At 37.5% G+C, this 24,195-nt stretch overlaps 1 protein-coding gene across 1 annotated transcript in view; it reads right to left on the reverse strand.

The window, feature by feature from the left end:
* The window catches only part of cntn1a (contactin 1a), a 97,830-nt gene that overhangs the window by 7,573 nt on the left and 66,062 nt on the right, over nucleotides 1-24,195 (reverse strand). The window contains exons 6-17 of the mRNA XM_062992964.1: nucleotides 23,898-23,993; nucleotides 22,704-22,919; nucleotides 21,873-21,972; nucleotides 21,269-21,450; nucleotides 18,961-19,085; nucleotides 16,915-17,032; nucleotides 15,501-15,651; nucleotides 14,763-14,890; nucleotides 12,450-12,622; nucleotides 8,842-8,974; nucleotides 2,306-2,467; nucleotides 502-651 (exon numbers count right to left, since the gene is read on the reverse strand). Coding sequence (XP_062849034.1) covers nucleotides 502-651; nucleotides 2,306-2,467; nucleotides 8,842-8,974; nucleotides 12,450-12,622; nucleotides 14,763-14,890; nucleotides 15,501-15,651; nucleotides 16,915-17,032; nucleotides 18,961-19,085; nucleotides 21,269-21,450; nucleotides 21,873-21,972; nucleotides 22,704-22,919; nucleotides 23,898-23,993 — 1,734 coding nt within the window. The remainder of the gene's footprint in view (nucleotides 1-501; nucleotides 652-2,305; nucleotides 2,468-8,841; nucleotides 8,975-12,449; nucleotides 12,623-14,762; nucleotides 14,891-15,500; nucleotides 15,652-16,914; nucleotides 17,033-18,960; nucleotides 19,086-21,268; nucleotides 21,451-21,872; nucleotides 21,973-22,703; nucleotides 22,920-23,897; nucleotides 23,994-24,195) is intronic.

Below are 24,195 nucleotides of genomic sequence, written 5' to 3' on the forward strand. Positions count from 1 at the left end.
CCTCCACTTTTTTCACCATGATTACAATATAAATTAAACACTTAAATCTCTGGGTGGTGTTAATATAACACATTACAAATTACACATTACATTCCCAATGGTTTAAGAGCAATGTTATTAAGGTAGGGATTGAATAAACATGGCAGTATAAACAAAATAATAATAATACTACATCAATAGTAATAATTCTACATCAATCATTTTTATTCATTTGCTGCATCAACTGATAAAGACTTAATTTAAAGCAAAGTGTGGATAAACATAGATAATGAGTAGTTCTCCAAACAGCCTTTGTGCATCAGCCAAACGGAACATTGTACAGTTATAACAATCTATAATCTCCCTGTACCTCTGTCTGTCTGTCTGTACCTCCCATAATGATTCAATGATCTTTTGTAACTGATACATGTTGTTAATTAGCAATTAACCTAATAAAAACACATTTTAAGAATTGATTTAATAACTTATATGTAAGTGACAGGATGGAGCTCAGGCACATACCTGCTTCCAGGGTGTTGATTTTGTGTAAGGGGTCACTAGGCTCTCCTGTACCCAGTGTATTTGTAGCAATAACCCGAAAATCATACTCCGTCCAAGGAATCAGATCAATTACTGTAGCTGTCTCTGCATTGCCTTCTATGATGGGAGGAGCTGTAAAGGTATACATAAGATAACATTAACTAGTCAGTGTACACTGTGTGACCTGTATACACACTGTACATTAGTTCCATCATTTAAAACCTTAATTAGCATAAACTCTTATTAAAATTACTGTAGGTTTTGAATTAACTGTGGACAATTACACAGGTGTACTTTACATATACAGTGAGGAAAATAAGTATTTGATCCCCTGCTGATTTTGTAAGTTTACCCCCTTACAAAGACTTGAACAGTCTATAATTTTTATGGAAGGTTTATGTTAACAGAGAGAGACAGAATATCAACAAAAAATCCAGAAAAAAAACATTAAATAAAAGTTATAAATTAATTTGTATTTAATTAAGGGAAATAAGTATTTGATCCCCTACCAACCAGCAAGAATTCTGACCCCCACAGACCGGTTATGTGCCCATGAGGCACACAAATTAGTCCTGTCCCTGTATAAAAGACTCCTGTCACAGAATCAGTTTCTTCCATTCAAATCTCTCGACCACCATGGGCAAGACCAAAGAGCTATCAAAGGACGTCAGGGACAAGATTGTAGACCTGCACAAGGCTGGAATGGGCTACAAGACCATCAGCAAGAAGCTTGGTGAGAAAGAGACCACTGTTGGCGCGATAATTCGAAAATGGAAGAAATACAAGATCACAGTCAATCGCCCTCACTCTGGAGCTCCATGCAAGATCTCACCTGGTGGGGTAAGAATGATTCTGAGAAAGGTGAGGTCAGCCCAGAATTACACGGGAGGAGCTTGTCAATGATCTCAAGGGAGCTGGGAGCAGAGAAATCCTGGATATGACCCCAAGAACACCAGTATTTCTTCCATTTTCGAATGATCGCACCAACAGTGGTCTCTTTCTCACCAAGCTTCTTGCTGATGGTCTTGTAGCCCATTCCAGCCTTGTGCAGGTCTACAATCTTGTCCCTGACGTCCTTTGATAGCTCTTTGGTCTTGCCCATGGTGGTCGAGAGATTTGAATGGAAGAAACTGATTCTGTGACAGGAGTCTTTTATACAGGGACAGGACTAATTTGTGTGCCTTTTGTGCACATAACCGGTCTGTGGGGGTCAGAATTCTTGCTGGTTGGTAGGGGATCAAATACTTATTTCCCTTAATTAAATACAAATTAATTTATAACTTTTATTTAATGTTTTTTTTTCTGGATTTTTTGTTGATATTCTGTCTCTCTCTGTTAAAATAAACCTTCCATAAAAATTATAGACTGTTCAAGTCTTTGTACGGGGGTAAACTTACAAAATCAGCAGGGGATCAAATACTTATTTTACCCACTATACATAATATAGTAATAAAAAACTGCATACATTTTTATTTATTTAATTTTTTTAATATATATTCTTAAATCTTAAGTCTTTAAAAATTTTACATTTATAATTAAAAAACATGTGATTCATGAACCATTATTTTTTTTGTGAAAATTAATGCAAGCAAATCTATAAAACAATTCTGAGCGTAAAAAATAATTATAATAATAAAGCACACTAATATGTACTGTAGTATATGATTAAGTCTCATAAAAATGAAATAAAGTATGCTGCACCAGCCAGCAAAAGCTTCTTTAAACGAGAGCTACACATATGTTCAGTCACTATAGGAGTTCTCTGAGCCAACACTAGTGTACTTACAAGTGACAGCATCTTTCCAGTCCTCCATGGTTTTGATCCCTCTGTACTGGACAGTGTATTTGGAGATAGGGCTATGGTTATCTGAGCCGTGACTCCAATGCAATTTCACAGTCCTTACCCCTTTGTCCACAACACGCACTCCTCCAGGAGCTCCAGGAGGACCTGAGAGTGAAATAAGAGCAAACTGTTTAATACAGGTAGGCTCACATCTGCATTTTTACTACGTAGCTAAAAAGTCTAGGTGTGGTTACAATAAAAAGCAATGGAAGCATCTAATATTTAGCTTAATGTTATCACATTTTAATGTACAGTGGATATAAAAAGATTACACATCCCTGTTACAATGCTGTGTTTTTGAGATGTAAAAACATCAGACCAAGATAAATAATTTTAGAACATTTCCACCGTTAATGTGATTTATAATCTGTACAATTCCATTAAAAAACCAACTGAAATCTTACAATAATTTGTTTGCGTGAATATGCACATCCCTAAACTGATACTTCGTTGAATCACCTTCTGATTTTATTCTAGCATTCAGTCTTTTTGGGTAGAAGTCTATCAGCATGGCACATCCTGACATGCCAATCTCTGCCCACTCGTTCTCGCAAAAGTGCTTAAAATTTGCCAGCTCTCCTGTGCAGAGCCTTTATCAAGTCACCCCACAGATTTTTAATTGGATTTTGGCTTGGACTCTGGCAGGGTCATTCCAAAATTTAGATTTTCTGGTGAAGCCATTCTTTTGTTGATGTGGAGACGATTTGCTTTAAACACATTAACATGCAGACACTGTAGTTTTTTAATATCTGTAATATTTACTATAAATCTGTTAAAGTATTTATGAGATTTTGGCGTTCAAAGAAAGCAAACCAAATACAAGCTCTCACTGGGACATTCAGTTTTTTTCACATATTGTAACTTAAACTACCAACTAAGTTCAATCTACCAACATTGAATGCAGAATCATTTCTTCACTTCCCCTACCCCTATTCTGACCATTAAAATACAAAGTTCTCATTATTTTCCTCTAGTATGTGAGACTTCCTATCTATTTAACTGGTCCATGTCACTGAGCATCTGGTGTATATATTCTATACATTCATATATTCTAAGTAGAAATAATGACCCCCCATTCTTCATTTATCTATCAGATAAGAAAGACAATCCCACCCTTTTTCTAATTTTTTCTCTAAGTCAGAAGCTCTAGCTCTAGCAATGTAACTGGGTAGATCAAAATAAAGGGCACTTCCCACTCACTTTAATCGCACTAGCTCACAGATGGCTAGAATTATCTGGCATCATATTATTAATAGAATAGACAGAAATGCTGTCCCTCCTACTTAATTTGCACATGTGCACTCTTTGTTAAATATAATACAATATAGTGTTAAGTAATAATAGTGGTAGCAGTAGTGTTAAGAAACAAAACATTATGCCAACAAAACACACTAATGTACATGGAGTGAAAACCAGGAAAAAACAAACACACTATTGGTATTAAAACCATATGTGTGTACAGTATATATATGTAGAGTTTTGTTTGTACTGTTTAGACAGTGGTAGAGATAGATCATGTAAGCAACTGATTCATACCATTTTCCACCATTTTTCTACAGAAATATATAATTTGTGATCAGGCATAACATTATGGCCACCTTTCTAATATTGTGTTGGTCCCCCTTTTGCTGCCAAAACCGCCCTGACCCATCGAGGCATGGCCTCCACTAGACCCCTGAAGGTGTTCTGTGGTAAGTTGCGAGGTGGGGCCTCCATGGATTGGACTTGTTTGTCCAGCACATCCCACAGATGCTCAATTGGATTAAGATCTGGGGAATTTGGAGGCCAAGTCAACACCTCAAACTTGTTGTTGTGCTCCTCAAACCATTCCTGAACCATTTTTGCTTTGTGGCAGGGAGCATTATCCTACTGAAAGAGGCCACAGCCATCAGGGAATACCGTTTCCATGAAAGGGTGTACACGGTCTGCAACAATGCTTAGGTAGGTGGTACGTGTCAAAGTAACATCCACATGGATGGCAGGACCCAAAGTTTTCCAGCAGAACATTGCCCAAAGCATCACACTGCCTCCGCCGGCTTGTCTTCTTCCCATAGTGCATCCTGGTGCCATGTGTTCCCCAGGTAAGCGACACACACACACCCGGCCATCCACGTGATGTAAAAGTAAACGTGATTTATCAGACCAGGCCACCGTCTTCAATTGCTCCGTGGTCCAGTTCTGATGATCACGTGCCCATTGTTGGAGCTTTCGGCGGTGGACAGGGGTCAGCATGGGCACCCTGACTGGTCTGCGGCTATGCAGCCCCATTGGCAACAAACTTTGACTGTGTATTCTGACACCTTTCTATCAGAACCAGCATTAACTTCTTCAGCAATTTGAGCTACAGTAGCTTGTCTGTTGGATCGGACCACAAGGGCCACATCTTTACAGTGATTTAATCTATAGAATGATATTGTTGTTGTTTTCTGTATTCATTTAATTTTCATCATCTGCTTTATCTTGGTCGGGGTTGTGGCGGGTCCGGTTCCCACCTGCTAAGCAAATTATGTCTGTGTAGATGCTTGGATTGTCAATAGCACAGCTGAGATTCGAATGTTGACCTCATATGTGGTGGGCAAGCGTAATACACTGCTGTGCCACCCGATCTCCTTTTTGCTATATTGCCAAGCCAAAAAAATCATTAAAACTATAAAATCTTTAAGAAGCTCAGACATTTTTAAACTGCAGTAAGCAACTGTATCCAGACCTGAGTATTACAAGTTTCAAAAGGGAGAGGGGAGGAGGACACAGTTTCCTGTCATAACTAGCAATTCCATGGCTCATGCGGTTGAAACTGTCCAAACTCACTTAGGAAACAGCTTTTTAATTCATCACACTGGCATATCTGTCCAAGATCTCATTTAAATACAGTGACTGTAGCTGATTGTGCTGATTTTGCAAAATGCTCACAACTTAAAACATTGGTTGTTGGCACACTAGTGAATATTTTCAGCATTCTAATGTCAACTGCCTGCCAAGATAAAAGTCTGCATGCAACAGTGGTCAGCAAATCTGTTGCTTGCCTTGTAACCACAGAATAGTATAGAGAAGAGCTGAAGATCAAAAAACAAGTACATACAGTGTATCACAAAAGTGAGTACACCCCTCACATTTCTGCAGATATTTAAGTATATCTTTTCATGGGACAACACTGACAAAATGACACTTTGACACAATGAAAAGTAGTCTGTGTGCAGCTTATATAACAGTGTAAATTTATTCTTCCCTCAAAATAACTCAATATACAGCCATTAATGTCTAAACCACCGGCAACAAAAGTGAGTACACCCCTTAGTGAAAGTTCCTGAAGTGTCAATATTTTGTGTGGCCACCATTATTTCCCAGAACTGCCTTAACTCTCCTGGGCATGGAGTTTACCAGAGCTTCACAGGTTGCCACTGGAATGCTTTTCCACTCCTCCATGACGACATCACGGAGCTGGCGGATATTCGAGACTTTGCGCTCCTCCACCTTCCGCTTGAGGATGCCCCAAAGATGTTCTATTGGGTTTAGGTCTGGAGACATGCTTGGCCAGTCCATCACCTTTACCCTCAGCCTCTTCAATAAAGCAGTGGTCGTCTTAGAGGTGTGTTTGGGGTCATTATCATGCTGGAACACTGCCCTGCGACCCAGTTTCCGGAGGGAGGGGATCATGCTCTGCTTCAGTATTTCACAGTACATATTGGAGTTCATGTGTCCCTCAATGAAATGTAACTCCCCAACACCTGCTGCACTCATGCAGCCCCAGACCATGGCATTCCCACCACCATGCTTGACTGTAGGCATGACACACTTATCTTTGTACTCCTCACCTGATTGCCGCCACACATGCTTGAGACCATCTGAACCAAACAAATTAATCTTGGTCTCATCAGACCATAGGACATGGTTCCAGTAATCCATGTCCTTTGTTGACATGTCTTCAGCAAACTGTTTGCGGGCTTTCTTGTGTAGAGACTTCAGAAGAGGCTTCCTTCTGGGGTGACAGCCATGCAGACCAATTTAATGTAGTGTGCGGCGTATGGTCTGAGCACTGACAGGCTGACCCCCCACCTTTTCAATCTCTGCAGCAATGCTGACAGCACTCCTGCGCCTATCTTTCAAAGACAGCAGTTGGATGTGACGCTGAGCACGTGCACTCAGCTTCTTTGGACGACCAACGCGAGGTCTGTTCTGAGTGGACCCTGCTCTTTTAAAACGCTGGATGATCTTGGCCACTGTGCTGCAGCTCAGTTTCAGGGTGTTGGCAATCTTCTTGTAGCCTTGGCCATCTTCATGTAGCGCAACAATTCGTCTTTTAAGATCCTCAGAGAGTTCTTTGCCATGAGGTGCCATGTTGGAACTTTCAGTGACCAGTATGAGAGAGTGTGAGAGCTGTACTACTAAATTGAACACACCTGCTCCCTATGCACACCTGAGACCTAGTAACACTAACAAATCACATGACATTTTGGAGGGAAAATGACAAGCAGTGCTCAATTTGGACATTTAGGGGTGTAGTCTCTTAGGGGTGTACTCACTTTTGTTGCCGGTGGTTTAGACATTAATGGCTGTATATTGAGTTATTTTGAGGGAAGAATAAATTTACACTGTTATATAAGCTGCACACAGACTACTTTTCATTGTGTCAAAGTGTCATTTTGCCAGTGTTGTCCCATGAAAAGATATACTTAAATATCTGCAGAAATGTGAGGGGTGTACTCACTTTTGTGATACACTGTATATATTGTTTCTAAATTCCATGTTGCACGTATCCCTTATCCAGATAGAGACTGACCATAATTATGTCTCCCTACACAGGAGACTTTCATAGCTCAGTGCTAGTTTTAGGTATCCAGGCTGACAAACCTGCCCCAATTAAAATAGCACAGCGTTTTTACACTTATTTGATGTATAACTTATTATCCACATTTCCCATAAAGCAGTGCTGCCAGCCATCAAACCCAGAGAGGAACATTTCTCTGGCTGTGCTGTACCCAAAGGCACACAGCATGTCAATAAGACCATAAAGTTTTCAGTGTAATTTTAAAATAGAACAGTACTTGCTGCGTTAACTTGAAGCAGGGTAGAAATACACCATCACACTCACATCAACTCACTGACACACCCCACTCCCAAAAGGCAATTTAAAGTAGCTAATTCATCTTCAATTTTTTGTACGTTGTAAAGAAACTGGAGTACTCAAAGAAAAAGGTGGACATGTAAAAATATAAGAAACTCTAAGATACTATTAAGCAAAGAATCTTGTCAGCACAGTCATAAAACACAATCTTTATTTAAATATAGGAACTTTGCAGATGCTTTTATCTGAATAATAATTGAGTATAAGCAAGCTTGCTCAAGAGCCCAATAGTGATCATTCTGTGATAGATACTGAACCCTCAACCTTCCAATAGTTTAGTATCTTAAGGACTGATCAACCACTGTGCAATAAATATCTTAACCACCTAATGAAAATGCAAAAAATGGAATTTATAAATACAAAAAATTAAAGACTCGTCTACTGTATTTATTTTTGTATTGGTGGCTAGGTAATATTCTTTCCTGCTTCATGTTGTTTTTTTTATATTAGGTTTTTAATGAGACACCTGCTGCCATCAAGGTAAAGTCTTTTCCTGAGTAGTTCATGATTATTTCAGCTAGAAAATACCAGGCCTCAGTCTGTTGGGCTTCGTTGACACAGAGTGCTTGTGCTTGACTGACCTGTCTGCAGTCTAGATCCGTCTCCTATTGAAAATGTATGGCATAGCATGAAATAGAGACATCGTCAACAATAAACTGAACAGTTGAAGTCTCGTATTAAGCAAGAATGGAGAAAAAATCCACTTGCAAAACTGCAACAATTAGTGTCCATTTCTGGGTTTGTACATGCAAGGCAAGGCAAGGCAAGGCAAGTTTATTTGTATAGCACCTTTCATACACAGTGGCAATTCAAAGTGCTTTACATAAGGAAAAAATTTATTAAAAGCATTAAAACATTCCTGAGATCTAGAACCTCAGAAAGACTTCTTGCAAACATTTAGTTACAATTAAGACAACATGAAATTCAAACAAGCGAGATAAAAAATTAAGGACATGAAAAATTATAAGAAAATATTGTAAAATATAACCTACAATTTAGGGAATATGAAATTAAAACAAGAGAGATAAAAAATTAAGGACATGAAAAATTAAAAGAAAATATTGTAAAATATAACCTACAATTTGGGGAATATGAAATTAAAACAAGAGAGATAAAAAATTAAGGACATGAAAAATTAAAAGAAAATATTGTAAAATATAACCTACAATTTAGGGAATATGAAATTAAAACAAGAGAGATAAAAAATTAAGAACATGAAAACTAAAAGAAAATATAGTAAAATATACCCTACAATTTAGAAGAGCATGAAATTTCTTCAAAGCTGAGTCAAAGAAAATGTAATTATTAGTACTTTCCTAGATAAAGTGTGTATGTCTCTGGTTTGTGTATGGTGTACCTCTAACCAGCAGCTCAGCAGAAGCAGTAACGTTGTCCACGGGTGTCTGGGCCATGCATGTGTAGTGGCCCACATGATGCAGCTGAGTGTCTTTAATCACCAGCTCACAGCTTGATATGCCTGGCTGACTATCCTGCAAAGACATTAACACACCAACATACACATTTAGATCTGACACGGCAGCTCATGATATTTAAGAATACTGATTATTGCGGACATTCACTAATTAAGCTTGTTCTACAAACCCAATTCTAAGAAAGCTAAGACAGCTACATGTTGCAGTGGCACAATGGGTAGTGCTGTCACCACACAGCAAGAAGGACCTGGGTTTGGATTCCTGGCCGGGCAGCTAGTGCCCTTTCTGTGTGAAGTTTGCATGATGCAAAGACATGCAGTCAGGCCAACTGGAGCAAGCTTCTAAAAATTGTGAGTGTGTGTGAATGTGTGTGTATGAGTGTTTATGTGTGCTCTGTGATGAACTGTCAACCTGTCCGGGGGTCTTTCCTGCCTCTTGCCCAATGAATCAGACCCACCACAACCCTTACAAATGATTGCTTTCTGTTTTATATTCATTTTATCTAATGTTATAACTGTTTTATTTAATTGGGTTTGAATTTTGTAATGCATTACAACAGTGGATTTAATTATTGTAAGCCTAGCAGAGAAAATAAATTCCAGCCATTTAGCTATAAGGTTCAGCCAAGATGGCTGTTAGCATTAGCAACAAAGTTTCTGATAAAATGCATCTTCAGGTCTCTCCTGTGAATATTCACAGTTTAAGCAATTCAGATTTGGCAGTGTTATAGAGTGTGGAAAGCACTATAACAGAGCAGTTGTAGCTGATAGTTAACCTACTGGACTAGTGATCAAAAGGTTGCAGTTTGGTTAAAAGTGCTTGCTAAATGCTGTAAATTTAAAACTAAGGCCAACTTATTGGGTCCCAAATAGCATCCCTCCCATCCAGTTAGAAATCACTTGTGTCCTTGACATCTCATTTTAAAAATAATACCCAACCGACACTAAATAATACACATTTTAGATAATCCCAAATTGTATATCACATCAACCAAAAGAGTATACTGTAATGTCTTTAACAACAGCATTAAGTGGTTCCAACAAGACCACAATAATTTACAAAAACTGCATAGGGTTCAATTAGCTTTGGCAATCACATCATCTCCTGGAATGTTGCATTATTCAAAAGAAATGCTATTTAGCAAAGTAAGCTCTGTAACTCTGCTAGAACACAAACAACATCAAATGGAACACTAACAACATCTAAGTGCAAAAAGCATCAAAGGTAAGTAGCTGTATAAAAGCAGCCTGCATCATCAGAGTGCATCATCCATCATTACTGCATTATAGATGCTTTCAGTAAGCAGGAAAAGGGAAATGATGTGTACATGCTTCCAGGCATGTGAGACTGAACTATGCCATGTGAGAGCTCATGCTTAACAGGTTTATTAAAAGTCGATGACTAAGGAAATCAGCGTTTAGTTTTGAAAGACATCAGTCATCATTCATAACTTAGTACAGTGTTTCTTGCCTTCTTTTAAACATGAACATGAACATTGTATTTAGTTTGCAAAAATATGGTACGGGTAAGAACATTTGGGAATTTAGAAAATAAATCACTTAAAAGCTTGATGCTGAGTCACATTCTAAAAACAAATAGTAATAATTAAAAGAAACCTGAGCAATTAGGTGAAGAAGCATATTGAGTGCATTTAAACAGATGGATTGCATAACAATGCACTTGTTTATTATCCAATTAAACTTCTAGTTTACTTCCTCTGATGCAAGTATTAACATACTAAGCATGCCCAATTAACCCTGATGTTAGACCAGCAACATAAAAAGTACTATATTTTTTAATGCATATCCACTTTAAAATTGCACCAGCAGCTGGATAATTTCACGGTATCAACAAAAAACATCTTACAACCCCTCTCTCTATTTTATGAGCTAAACCTATAATACAGAAGCACTCTGCACATATAATGTTACTGAATCTAATGTTTCATATATTGTCCCTCTGTTCTACCCTATCCAATAATTTTTCATTTTTCTTGTTCTCCGATGCAATTCATTTGTTTAAGAAAAGAATATAGATGCTTCAGTGGATCCCATTTGTCATGTTAGGTCACCTTACAATGGGAAATTAAAGACAATTTGCTAAAAGAAATAGAAAATTATACCCCATAGTTGATAAAAGCTCAACATGTCTTACTGTAGATCTCAAAAGCTGTAGATATAACAACAGCGTTGCAATTAGTTTTTTGGTGCCTGAATACCATTTAAACTATAAAATTCTTTAATTCTTTAAAATCCATAATAATTTGTTTATACAAGCAACATTGAGCCAATCGTTTAAAAATGAAAATGACAAGAAGCACAAATCATGACAAACAATATTAGCATCCCTGCATTTTTTCCAGAAAATGCACTACTTCTCCCAACAAAATTATTATTATTATAATTTTCGTATTAAAACAACACAAAATGCTGAGAAAATAGTCAGATCTTATATTATACTACACATAAATGGACTGCACAGAAGTATTTGCACCTTCTCAAATTTATGAGGAATAATTGGATTTCAATCAGGTAATGCTTCTTTAATTTGAAAAATTTAAACCCACCTGTGACAAGTAACTGGTGTAAAAATCACACTGCAATCAATGTAATTGGAAGAAAGCACAGAACTTGTACAAGGATGTAAGACCCAAAATTGGCAAAAGCATGGACAATCTCAAAATACTAGTCCATTTAAGGAGTAATAAATGTTCCTGTGTCCACTGTGCTCAATATGATCTTGATGATCTCTCATGGGACTGACCTTTCTGGATGTGGATGGAGAACAAAAATTGACAGAAGACTCCAAAAAAGGCTTATTTAAATGATGGATAGTAAACCTCAATTAAACTTCAAACTAATTTAAGCAGACCTGCTCACTATCCATCATCAGCAGCATTAAATGGGACGAGACCCAAAAGTGCTCCACCCACTGCTGACACAGAGACATAAAAAGCCAGAGCGGAGTTTGTCAGAACTTATATGAAGAGGCCAGAATCTTCTGAGATTGTTACATTTTCTGTTTAGTGTATCATTTACAGAAAACTGAATGAAGCCCTCAAAAAAAAAGGGCATGGTCTGTATGGTCAAACAAGTTGGAGGTTCACAGATGTTTTGGGGTTGCTTTGCTGCTTTTGGTATTGGGTGCCTTAATTGTGTGCATGGCATCATGGAATCTAAATACTAGATTGCAGTGCAGTGCAGTGTAGGTTCCAGTGTCTGAAAGCTGGATGACCCTAAGCATACTTCAAAAAGCATCCAAAATCTATTTAGGCAAAGTACTGGAAAGTTCTGAAGTGGCCGACAATAAGTCCAGATCTAAATGTCATCAAACACCTGTGGAGAGATCTCAAAATTTTTAAGTCTTATGTAAGGTTGCCAATATTTTTGGCCATCACTGTGCTGTAAACAATGTGTAAACTTATAACCTTAATTGTAAATAATATATAACTGGACACAATCAACCATAAACAGGGTCTAAAACATGTCAGTGCACTGACATCAGCATTGTTAAGTTTGATTCCGGCTCTCACCATTACAATCTGGTCATATTTTCCATCTTCTTCAATGTCTATAGCTTGGTCGTTGAGGGACCAGATGAAGGTAAGGTCAAGGATTAAGTCATGTGATGCAGCACACTGCATCCTGGCTATTTCGCCCATGCTCACATCAGCATTAGAAGGAGCCAGAGTTATCTTGGTGGCCTCTAAAAGACAGAGATAGAAAAAAAGTTTGAATATCCGTAGCAATCTTAGATAACTTTAGGCAAAAAACAAGGACACAATGAATAATGGATGTAAACAACTACCACTAGATCCCACCTGCAGATATCTACCTTCCACTAAATGGGTGTAATTCAATATATGATTAGTGCAGATGTTGTGATGGGCATGTTTACTAGCATGGGTTATGAAGCTAAATGATACTGCAAATACTGTATATACAAAGTTGTTCTTACACTCTATGAGGAGTTAAGTTTCCTGCAACCTCCAATAAAACCAACATTTTCATTGTCAAAAACATACCATGTGAACTGTGTATATAATGAACACTATAAATGACCAAAGGGTTTGAAATGAACTGGCACCATGTCCAGTTTGTATTTGTATGTTGTATTAGATGTATAACAGCAGAGGGCAGGGCAGAGTCATTTATAAACCTCAACCTGATGCATCCATTAGGAAGCATACTGTATTACCTTTCCTAACACTAAATATTTTAACGTTAAATTAAGTACACTGCAATACCAATTTAAACTTGATGCTTTTGAATTGATTTGAAAATATTAAATTATAAAATTTTACAAACAAACATATCATTCTATCCCATAATTCTTCCATCCCTACTCATTTTCCTATACACAAAATATACGTAAATTAATGTATCATACCAAACTTGGTTCTAACATAGTCATTTATAAGTGAAACGTATACATTTTGCTTATTTATGTTTTACCCATTAGTCTACCAGGGTCAGACTTTATCATTAACAACACCGTCAGAATCAAGACCAAACTCAGTATGCATTTTATAAGACAGTCTCTGCCTCCAGGGAGGCAAAGAAACAATAGTTACTAAAGCAGACTGCACCTAAACCATTACCCTATTATAATAAATACTATGTCTATTTAGTCCCTCACCAATAGTATAGTTACATACTATGTAGCACATAGTATATTCATTCACAGCCAGTATATCCATCATGCTATTTATGATCAGTTTGTTTGTTTGTTTATTGGGATTTTAACGTCATGTTTTACACTTTGGTTACATTCATGACCAGAACGGTAGTTACTCATTACACAAGGTTTATCAGTTCACAAGGTTATATTGAACACAGTCATGGACAATTTTGTATCTCCAATTCACCTCACTTGCATGTCTTTGGACTGTGGGAGGAAACCGTAGCACCCGGAGTAAACCCACGCAGACACGGGGAGAACATGCAAATTCCACACAGAAAGGACCAGGACCGCCCCACCTGGGGATCGAACCCAGGACCTTCTTGTTGTGAGGCGCCAGTGCTACCCACTTAGCCACCGTGCCGCCCATTTATGATCAGTACCCACCTGTTACAACCATTTATTTAAACTCACATGGCAAAAATCCCCAGATAACATGTTAGTCAAGTGTGATGATGTGGGCACTGAGGTAGCGCAGCTGTCTAATATTTTAGCCCACCACTGCTGAAATCAGAGTTCGACTTGCTGCTGTGCTATCCACCAGCTGGGCGCCCGTACACAGGTAGTCTCAGCCCTCCTCTGACAGTGTGAGGGGTGGTCATAACGGCATGATTTCAGTGGCTGGAAACCCGGAAAGAGATTGGAAGCATGAAATACTGTTTTCTTTATTTTGGTATCTGTAAATAATTAATTAGATGATAAGCCTAATTCTAGATTTGAAGATTAAGGTTGTTTACTAAAGTTGAATGCTTTGTTTGGCTTGTGTTACAGATTAAACTCTTCCTGCATTAATACTGTTAATATTCTATCTGGGTAGGTTTAGAGTTTATTTGCGTATGCCATATTTGACACCTTTGATCTTAAATCTTAAAAATGAAAGGATTTTAATTGGAAAGACAGTGTTTAGATGGTTTAAAAGATAAACAAAATATTAGGTTGTTTAAAGTATGAAAAATATATATCCAAAGTAAAACAAAAATATATCAGTCCAGTTAAGTTCATGAATAACTGTCAGTAATATATAACAAAATACTGAATCTTAAACAATGCTCCTGCATATTTTTGCCTTCAACTGGCAGCTTTGGCAAGACATTTTCTCATGAATAATGCATACAGCACAACATGAACATGCCGATTCACACAGCTTTAGTGTTTATCCTCTTACCTGTGACTGTAAGAGATCCAGTACTGTTGGCTTTGCCTCTGTTATTCTCAGCAAAGCAGGTGTATGTCCCCTCATCCAGCTTGGTAATATTACGAATTTCCAGACTTCCATCCATCCAGATAAAAATCCTACGACAATGTTTCATTTAATATACGTGTTCCTTTTTTAATACCAGTTATATTTATAAGGAATTGGAAGTTGCATAGTGTAATGCCACACCATAACTAACTGTTACTTTATAAAAAAAGAACAGCTTAAGCACAAATAAATAATCTGGTTATACTTTTGTAAAATAAACAGTAGAATAGTTTAGGAGCAGAATCCCACACCCCACCTACACAGATGATGTGTCTTGTAAAAATATTGCTCATGGCTTCATATTAGATGCCGTATGCGGTCACACTTTCATCAATTCATCAATAAAGCTGATGTCAAGTATGATCACTGGCATTACACCTGCTGTGATGTATGACATTATGACAGCTTTTATCAGATGTATAATTCGTGTGGCATAACCAAGACTTGGCTTCCATCTATGCCTTTAGTCACTTTTTTATCTCCCTGAGTATGTGTGAGTTTCATGACAATATTCAAGAAAAAATTCTTTTTAATACAAAAGTCTGATTTTATCCTTGTTTCTTTAGTAAAATTTGGCAATCATCAATCATGTGTACCACAATCATCTGACACAAAATCTTTAATAATGCAGTGTGGAAATGGCATATTTGTTTATTCAACCTGCTAGTGTTGGAGAGCAGCTCTGTGCCTTTGCTCCAAGAGAATACAGGTTTGGGTGCTGCTTTGGGTTTGCACTCAATCACCACATGTCCATTCTTGACTCCCAGCAGCCTCTTTTTCACTGGGTTCAATTCAAATGAAGGAGCACCCACTAACAACAGAAAAAATACAATTACAATGTACTTATTGACAATGCATGGAGTACTAGCTCTAAGTACATTTGCATGAGCTAGCAGCAAAGATGATAGGCTGGTTAGGACTAAGTGAGAAACTTCACATTAATAATCTGATCAGATATCACTAAGTTTTGTCAGATGTAAAATTATTTAAATACTTATTTAAACTTCATACTCAGAAATCCTAATTAAATATTTTACTAATTTACTGAGGCTATTCATTTAATGTACACCCCATTATCCAATTTATTATCAGACCCATAAAACCGTGCATGTGTGAAAACGCCTAGATGTGTCCTAAAGAACACACAGGGCATACATTGGTTACAAGACAAAATTAGTAGCATCAACAAATACTACTTAGTATTTAAACGTTTTTTTTCTATTTTATTTATGCATTTTCTCCCATAGTCAATTTGTCTTCCACTGCTGGGGATCCCTGATTGCAGTTGAGGTGGGTATGTTGCTGCTCACGCCTCCTCCGACCCATGTGCAACCCTTAGCGGAACCCTTTTTCACCTATACACTCTGCACAGGCGCCTCTCTATCTGCCAGTCAGGGTCCTGTCATCCCTCCCTAGCAGAGACATGGCTGCTGCATGAGCTGCCAATTATGATGCCGCTCAGCCAAACGGAGCCAACGCCGAGTTTCGAACCGAGGAGTTCAGAATAACCGAGGAGTTCAGGAATATCCCGCTGCACCACCTTCAAACTGTTTTTTTTTATTTGGAATGCAAAATGCTAACTATATTTTTCATAATTAAAAAATGGCAACAGCAGAGGCACTCGAATATAAACATGCTAACATCATTATTACTGTGCTTTAAAGAGAAAAGCAAGAAAAACACTGTGGCACTTATTAGAGCAACTTCACTATATAAATAGTTTAACTACATGCTACTGCATCACTACTGGCAACGTAAGTAAATTAACATCCACAACATACCCCCAAACACATTCAGTCATGCATTTAAAACTGACAGAAAAGTGGAACACCTGTGCTGATGAATACTGCCTGCCACCTCAATGACATTTTTTTCCTGTTTACAATCCCTGGGACATCTACAAAAGCCAGGTTTATTTCCTGAGCATATTCAAAAACGTGAAAGCAGGATAACAAGACATCTCCAGCATTATAAACAATTACTCTGTTTAAATCATACCAGCAACTAGTCAAATTTTTAACCTAAATCCAGATCGATCAGATGGTCCTACTTCCAAACCCATCTAGCAGCTTACCGAACACTCGTAGTTCAGCATTGGCATGTATCACCCCGTGACTGTTCTCAGCGATGCACTGGTACATTCCGGAGTCATCAAATGTCAGATTTGTGAAATGTAACTTGTGCTTGCCATACTGTCAGAAGCAAATAAACAACAATTAACATGGACTACATAATCAACATCAAACTGTCAGTGAACTGTTCTCTCTGCATATCTCTTTGAGGTAATATATTGTTTTCACATCATGTCTAAAATGTCTAAGTAAAAATGATCTTTTATAAATTATGAGCATATTTTCCCCAATACTGTTAACGTAATAGTGAAGCTATTTTAATTTTCTAGTAATAGGATGGTTGCATTGTTCCTTTTTATATCAATTGTAACAAGACCACTTTCCAAATTGATATTTCCTGCATGATGAAATTCTATAGATGCACACACACCAAGACTGCATTTAGTCCGATCCTAAAAGCATAACCAGATTAAATGTGGTAAATTTGTGACGCAAAACACCTGATCTGTTTAATACTGTTTATTATAACCACCGTTTACTGTTAAAAACAATATGATAACCTCAATATATATTATAAAGACTTTACATTACAGTTTTTTTGTGGTTTTAGTACATTAAACCATGTTAAGTTTACAATGTCCCACAAGAAGTGCTTTCACTCTTAATTTATTCAGTTCATTGTTTGATAGCTAAATATTTCACCGTTTTAATAAACAATAAAAGGTTCAGGCTTTAGGATGTTCTTTTCAAGCTGCACTTAGATGCATTTGTATGGAAGGCGCCTTTTGGCACGTCTGAGAGCCACCTATAAGCATACACATTGTTGATTATTATTGTATTACTTTGCCTGCATGCATTGTAAACCATAATATAGACAATTATTATAATTTCTGTCCTGCTCATCATGACACATGCATTCTGTCATCATGACGTGCCTGATTAGTGATTTCTATGTAAAAAAACAATCACACCATCTTTATTCAACAACTATATACTTTTTCTTAACATGGTTAAAGTTGTTACATAAAATCAATCCATAACCACTAATTCATTAGTCACAGCTTACTTCACTGTGTTAAAAATGGATCTCAGATCAGAACTACATGTTCTACAAACATTAACAAAAATGGTTTTAGGTATCAAGGGCTGTTTTACTACATAGGTTACTTATTTATTTTTGCATATGTATTGTCATAAGCACACTGTTGTTAAAACATGCAACCAACTCTATACCAAGACAAGTAGTTATTTTTTTCTCAGTGTTAATTACTATAGCCTAGCCTCTCTTTGAAAAACAGGCTTTTTCAAACTTCGAATTTCTATTAAATAGCATTTTAAATCAGTAATGACACTATGGTTTGGTTCTAATATGGCATACTATTTACCAAATTAAATGTGGTTTAACAACTATCTGCTTCATGCTTGCTTATCCATTCACTTCTACAGTCTCAGTTGAGCAGCAGAGTGAGTTTTACCCACAACCATTCACACTTCTTTACAACCAAATCCTTGAGGACTTAAGTGGATAAAACTGGTGGTTATAGTTTAGAAATTGACCTCTCTAAGCTCTGCTCATTAGTAGCATCTACCCAGCCATTTAAAGATTTAAAAAAAAAACAGGCTGTTTGAATAAAGTGGGGTTTTATTGATGAAGACTAAGAATTAGGCTGATTTAAATGTGGAGTGCATTCAGAGAGTAGATCCTGCTGTGCTATGCCCTGTGCATACACTGCCAGGCGTCTGGAGCTTAACTGTCTGTTGCCAAGGGTGTTATGCAATAGCGTCAGTACCCGATTGAAATTCAGAGAGTGAAGAACGGAAAAGTAAGTCTAGTAACTGCTGAGCAATCACAGTCTATTTGTTTATGTCCATTTGTAACTGTTGGCAAATTATACACACCATTCATAAACTGTTGTGAAACGTTCTGCAACTGGTGTAGCTTTGGCTAAATTAAATAAGAACACTGGCAACAAAATACCGTAAAATAAAAGTGTTAATAATGTCTTAATAATAACAGTCTAAAACAAGTAGGAAGTTGAGAGATTTACCTTTTGACCATTCCTTAGAATGTATACATGGGGTTTGGGTTTTCCACTGGCTAAGCAGGACATGGTGTAGTCAATGCCAATGTCCCTCTCACTACTACTAATGTGCTCTACCCATTGTGGAGCAGCTGGAAGAGAGAATAACATTTATGCCAAATATAACTAACAATGAAGTCTACACATGTTATAGAACAATATATATACACTGCCTGGTCAAAAAAAAAGGTCACCACCTGGATTTAACTAAGCAAATAGGTAAGAGCCTCCCATTGGATAATTACTGCATGGGTGATTATGTTTCAGCTGGCAACAAGTTATTTAACCCTAACTGATGCAGTAAGTAGCTTCTCATTTGTTAAACAACCATGTGGAAAGACACATCCTGTGGTCGTGGAAAAGATGTTAATCTGTTTCAGAAGGGTCAAATTATTAGCATGCATCAAGCAGAGAAAACATCTAAGGAGATTACTGAAACTACTAAAATCAAGTTAAGAACTGTCCAACGCATTATTAAAAAGTGGAAGGACAGTGGGGAAACATCATCTTCGAGGAAGGAATGTGGTCGGAAAATAATCTTGAATGATCGTGATCGGCGATCACTTAAACGTTTGGTGAAATCAAATGGTAGAAAAACTACAGCAGAACTCAGGGAAATGTTTAATAGTGAAAGTAAGAGCATTTCCACACACACAATGCAAAGGGAACTCAAGGGATTGGGACTAAACAGCTGTGTAGCCTTAAGGAAACCACTTGTCAGTGAGGCTAACCAGCAAAAACGACTTCAATTTGCTAGGAGGTATAAAGATTGGACTCTGGAGAAATGGAAGACGGTCATGTGGTCTGATGAGTCCAGATTTATCCTGTTCCAGAGTGATGGGCGCATCAGGGTAAGAAGAGAGGCGGCTGTACCCATCATGCCTAGTGGCTACCGTACAAGCCTGTGGAGGTAGTGCTATGATCTGGGGTTGCTGCAGTCGGTCAGGTCTAGGTTCAGCATTATGAGCCCAAAGAATGAGGTCAGCTGACTACCTGAATATACTGAACGACCAGGTTATTCCATCAATGGATTTTTTTCTTCCCTGATGGCACGGGCATATTCCAAGATGACAATGCCAGGATTCATCGGGCTCAAATTGTGAAAGATGGTTCAGGGAGCATGAGACATCATTTTCACACCATGGATTGGCCACCACAGAGTCCAGACCTGAACCCCATTGAGAATCTTTGGGATGTGCTGGAGAAGACTTTGCGCATTGGTCCAAATCTCCCATCATCAATACAAGATCTTGGGGAAAAATGTATGCAACTTTGGACAAAAATAAATGTTGTGACATTGCAGAAGCTTGTGGAAATGATGCCACAGCGAATGCATGCCGTAATCAAAGCTAAAGGCGGTCCAACCAAATATTAGAGTGTGTGACCTTTTTTTTGGCCAGGCAGTGTACATATACAGTATATATATATATATTCCCTGCTTATTCAAATGTTTTTAATGATTTTAGTTAGCCAATGTTTTTCTCCAAAGCAACTTAAGCAACCTGATGGCCTTGCTGGGTTGATGATGGTTCAACAACCTGAAATAACTAGCTAAAAGCATCCTGTGGTCACAACTGACACCGAAGATGGACTCAAGAAGGAATAAATCAAATTAGTCGGACTCCATTTATATGGCTACAGGATGTGCCAACAAGGTTGTTGTGTATAATAAAGTATACATTAAGTGTACAGTACCATATATGTAATGTAATCTTTGTGTGTAAAGGACGAGAACAAAGACCCTACTGAATGACCATTAATCCTACAGACAGCACTGCATAAAACATGCATGCTTTTCATTTTATTTATCAACCACTTTATCCTGGTCAGGGTTGTGGCATGCCCTGTTTTACCAGAAACATTAGGTGCAAAGCAGAACTACCATGAACAAGGCACCAGGCCACCCCTTCAGACATCTAATCTGTCTAAATGCTTAACCAGCCAATAGCACCACTGAGATTCAAACCCTGTGGTGGGCTAGCGTAATAGGCTGCTGCGTCACCCGTGTCTAGCTCCATGCTTTATGATGGATATCCCCACACTCACTCTAAAATACTTGCTGCATCCTCAAATGTTCCATTAGCACAGTACAAGCTATAACTGGTCAGTAAACCACCCCAAAAGTGTATTATGTATTTTAAATCCATATATCCAGTAAACATCTGTACATTATACATTACATAACAGTGAATATTAGATATGTTTTATTCTGTGATAAGATGCTACAACTAATTTGAATGAATTCAAAAACTCTTTCCCACAAGTGCAGTCTTACCTTCCACATAGAGGTGAGCTTTGTGCCAGTCCTTGCCTTTCGAGTTGATCACCTCACACTCATACATTCCCTCATCCTCATACTGCACGTTGTAGATGTGCAGCAGATTACCTGCTGTGCTGATCTCATGGTGGGCAGGTAGTGCTCCGTCTATCTTCCTCCATCCAATCAGGGGAACAGGACTGTCAAAAATAATTACATTTATTACATTTTAAATGATTACTTTTATATATTAAAAATACCAAAGACATACTTTTTATATTGTTTATTAAATAACCTTATCTAGCAAATTCTCTTCAACAGGCAACTAAAGATGTTACTTTATTCATTTGTGACTATCCCTTTTAGGCTATAGCTTTTTAGCCACCACATTGTTCTATCTTGGTTAAAGCATTTGCACTTGAGTTCTTTTTATTCTTGCAGGTGCAGGGCTTCACCTTTCTATTTGTGACACGTTAAACCTACACAAATTAAAGTTATGGGGTATCAATATATTTTATATTTACTGTTTTATAATAAAATATAATTGTATCAATAAGCATTGATAATGCTCCTAGGCTGTTATCGAAATACAGTAAAAGTAAATTACTTTAACTGCACCTACTTTCCTAATGCAAAACACTCCAGTGTGATGTTCAGGCCAACAAGTGCATACGTGTCGGGGAACTTCACATTTATATCGGCTGCATACTTCCGATTGGAACCTGTGGAGAAAGTATACATAACCATGCTAAGGCATCTGTTTCAATCCTATTACTCTCCTTAATCTGACAGCTCTGACATACTGTGCTAACAGTGACACTAACAAGTAAACACACTTAACTAAATATGACAGTAAATATAGACATTGCCTATGGTTTGTGTTGTTCTATAGGCATCAATTATAAATCAACATATGCATGCAAATCAGGAAAGAGTCATGCATAAAGACTGCTCTTTTGTATTTCACTCAGTACCACAAATATCTACAGGGTATCGACTGGAGGAGGGGTCTATGGACTTTAAGAAAGGATGATTGTGAAGGATCTGTGATGGCCATTCTGTTATCCAGACCTATCCAATTAACTGAATGTTAATGAGCTGCATGGAAGAATAGACAAAATGGTCTAGGAACCTTGAGAATCTGTCCACCAAGTTTCCTTGTTTTGTAAGCATTCTAGGAAGAAAAATTTGGCAAAGGAAGGTAGCACAGAGTACCATATCTAGGGGTGACTAAGGTTTGGTCAAATATGTTTAAGTAATTGAACTAATTTGAAATTTTTTACTCCTCTGTTTAAAGGAACCTGTTGGCCAAATGCTAGCAATAATTTAATTTTTTAATCTATGTAAAGTAAAACATCATATCCAGTGATACATGAATGCTATGTATCACTAAATTTCTTAATTCTAAGCAGTTTAATAATTGTGTGAAATTTTGATAAATGAAATGACATACGTTCAGAAGCATGAGGAAGTGGGATCAGAGGAATAAACTTGCTGAAGACGCTCTTAGCAATCGATGGGCTAGACACGAAGCAAGAGTAGTTTCCACTGTCAGTAGCATCTACTTTAGCAATGTAAAGATTTCCTGTTGTCTGAGATACAAAGCGTCGATCATCCAGAGGGACAAAGATGGGAAATTCATTCAACATCCAGCGAATGGTAAGGTCGTCTAAAAAGAAAAGAAAAGAAAAAAAAGTTTGTTTACTTGTGATGAATGTGGTGCAGGCTTTTGCATAAAACTAAAATATGTCATCTTACAATACTAGTATAATATCTTATAATGAGAAACATAAGATAAATTGGTTCATATTGCTTTTTAATACAATTAAGATGCTTATTGTGACATGGTGGTGCAACTGGTAGAGTGGGTTCTGTACAGCCACATAAGCCCTGGAAATTTGGATTCAATCCTCACCTCTAGTCAGTGTCTATAAGTAGTTTGACATGTTTCCTATCTGTCGGTGTCTTTTGAGTGTTCAGGTTTCCTTCAGTCTTTCAAATCATGTAAAGGTGGTCTGGCTGATCCACACTGCCTGTGAGTATGTGGTACCCTGTGCCCAGTGTTTCTGGTTAGATTGATCACTGGTTTGGGACCATGGTAGCCTATTGGGTAGATTTTTGGGCTATTAATTAAGAGATTGTGGTATTGCATTCTGGCTCTGCCACGCAGCAACTGTTGGGCTTGAGCAAGGCCCTTAACCCGCTTGGCTCCAGGGGTGCCGTACAATGGCTGACCCTGTGCTCGGACCCCAGCTTCCAAACAAGCACTGTACATTTGTACTGTACATGTGTATATGTATATATGACAAATAAAGGTGTTCTATTGTGTTTTAGAGTCAATGTCCTATTAATTAACCCTAGCCAGCATTAAACAGTTTACCTAGTTTCCTGCTAAACTTCAAAAAATAATTTTCTATACAAATAGTTTTTTACAATATAAATGATAGTGATGCCAAATTAGTTGCCAGTTAATTGCATCTAGGTGTAAGTAAGTACATTTGTAAGTGTGTAATGCCCTGCAGAGGATATGACCCTATCCAGTTTGTTTTGTACTTATAAATAGACAGCAAGAACCACACGTTTTAGTCTTTTTAGAAAAGTGCTTTTTGGTACAAGATCACGTGTGACTACAATACATTAAGTTTACCTGGGAAATGTAGAGGAGGGGCACATAAAAGTACCACTCCCTGACCCTCTTTTACTTGCACAGCTACTCGTTCCTCTGTGGAAAACATGTCCAGATCTATAGGCACACAGGATTTTAATGAATTACACTTATTTACACACCCTTTACTTTTCATACATTCCACAAACCAAAGGTTATCTAAAAACTCTTTTCAGCAAAAACTGCCAGTAGTTTTAATATGTATGAAATTTTAATAATACTAAAAATCTGATTAATGACAAATCAATTAAAAAAACTATTTAGCAAAATTAATTACACA

This window comes from Trichomycterus rosablanca, chromosome 1 (assembly GCF_030014385.1).
Source record: "Trichomycterus rosablanca isolate fTriRos1 chromosome 1, fTriRos1.hap1, whole genome shotgun sequence".
NCBI lineage: Eukaryota > Metazoa > Chordata > Actinopteri > Siluriformes > Trichomycteridae > Trichomycterus > Trichomycterus rosablanca.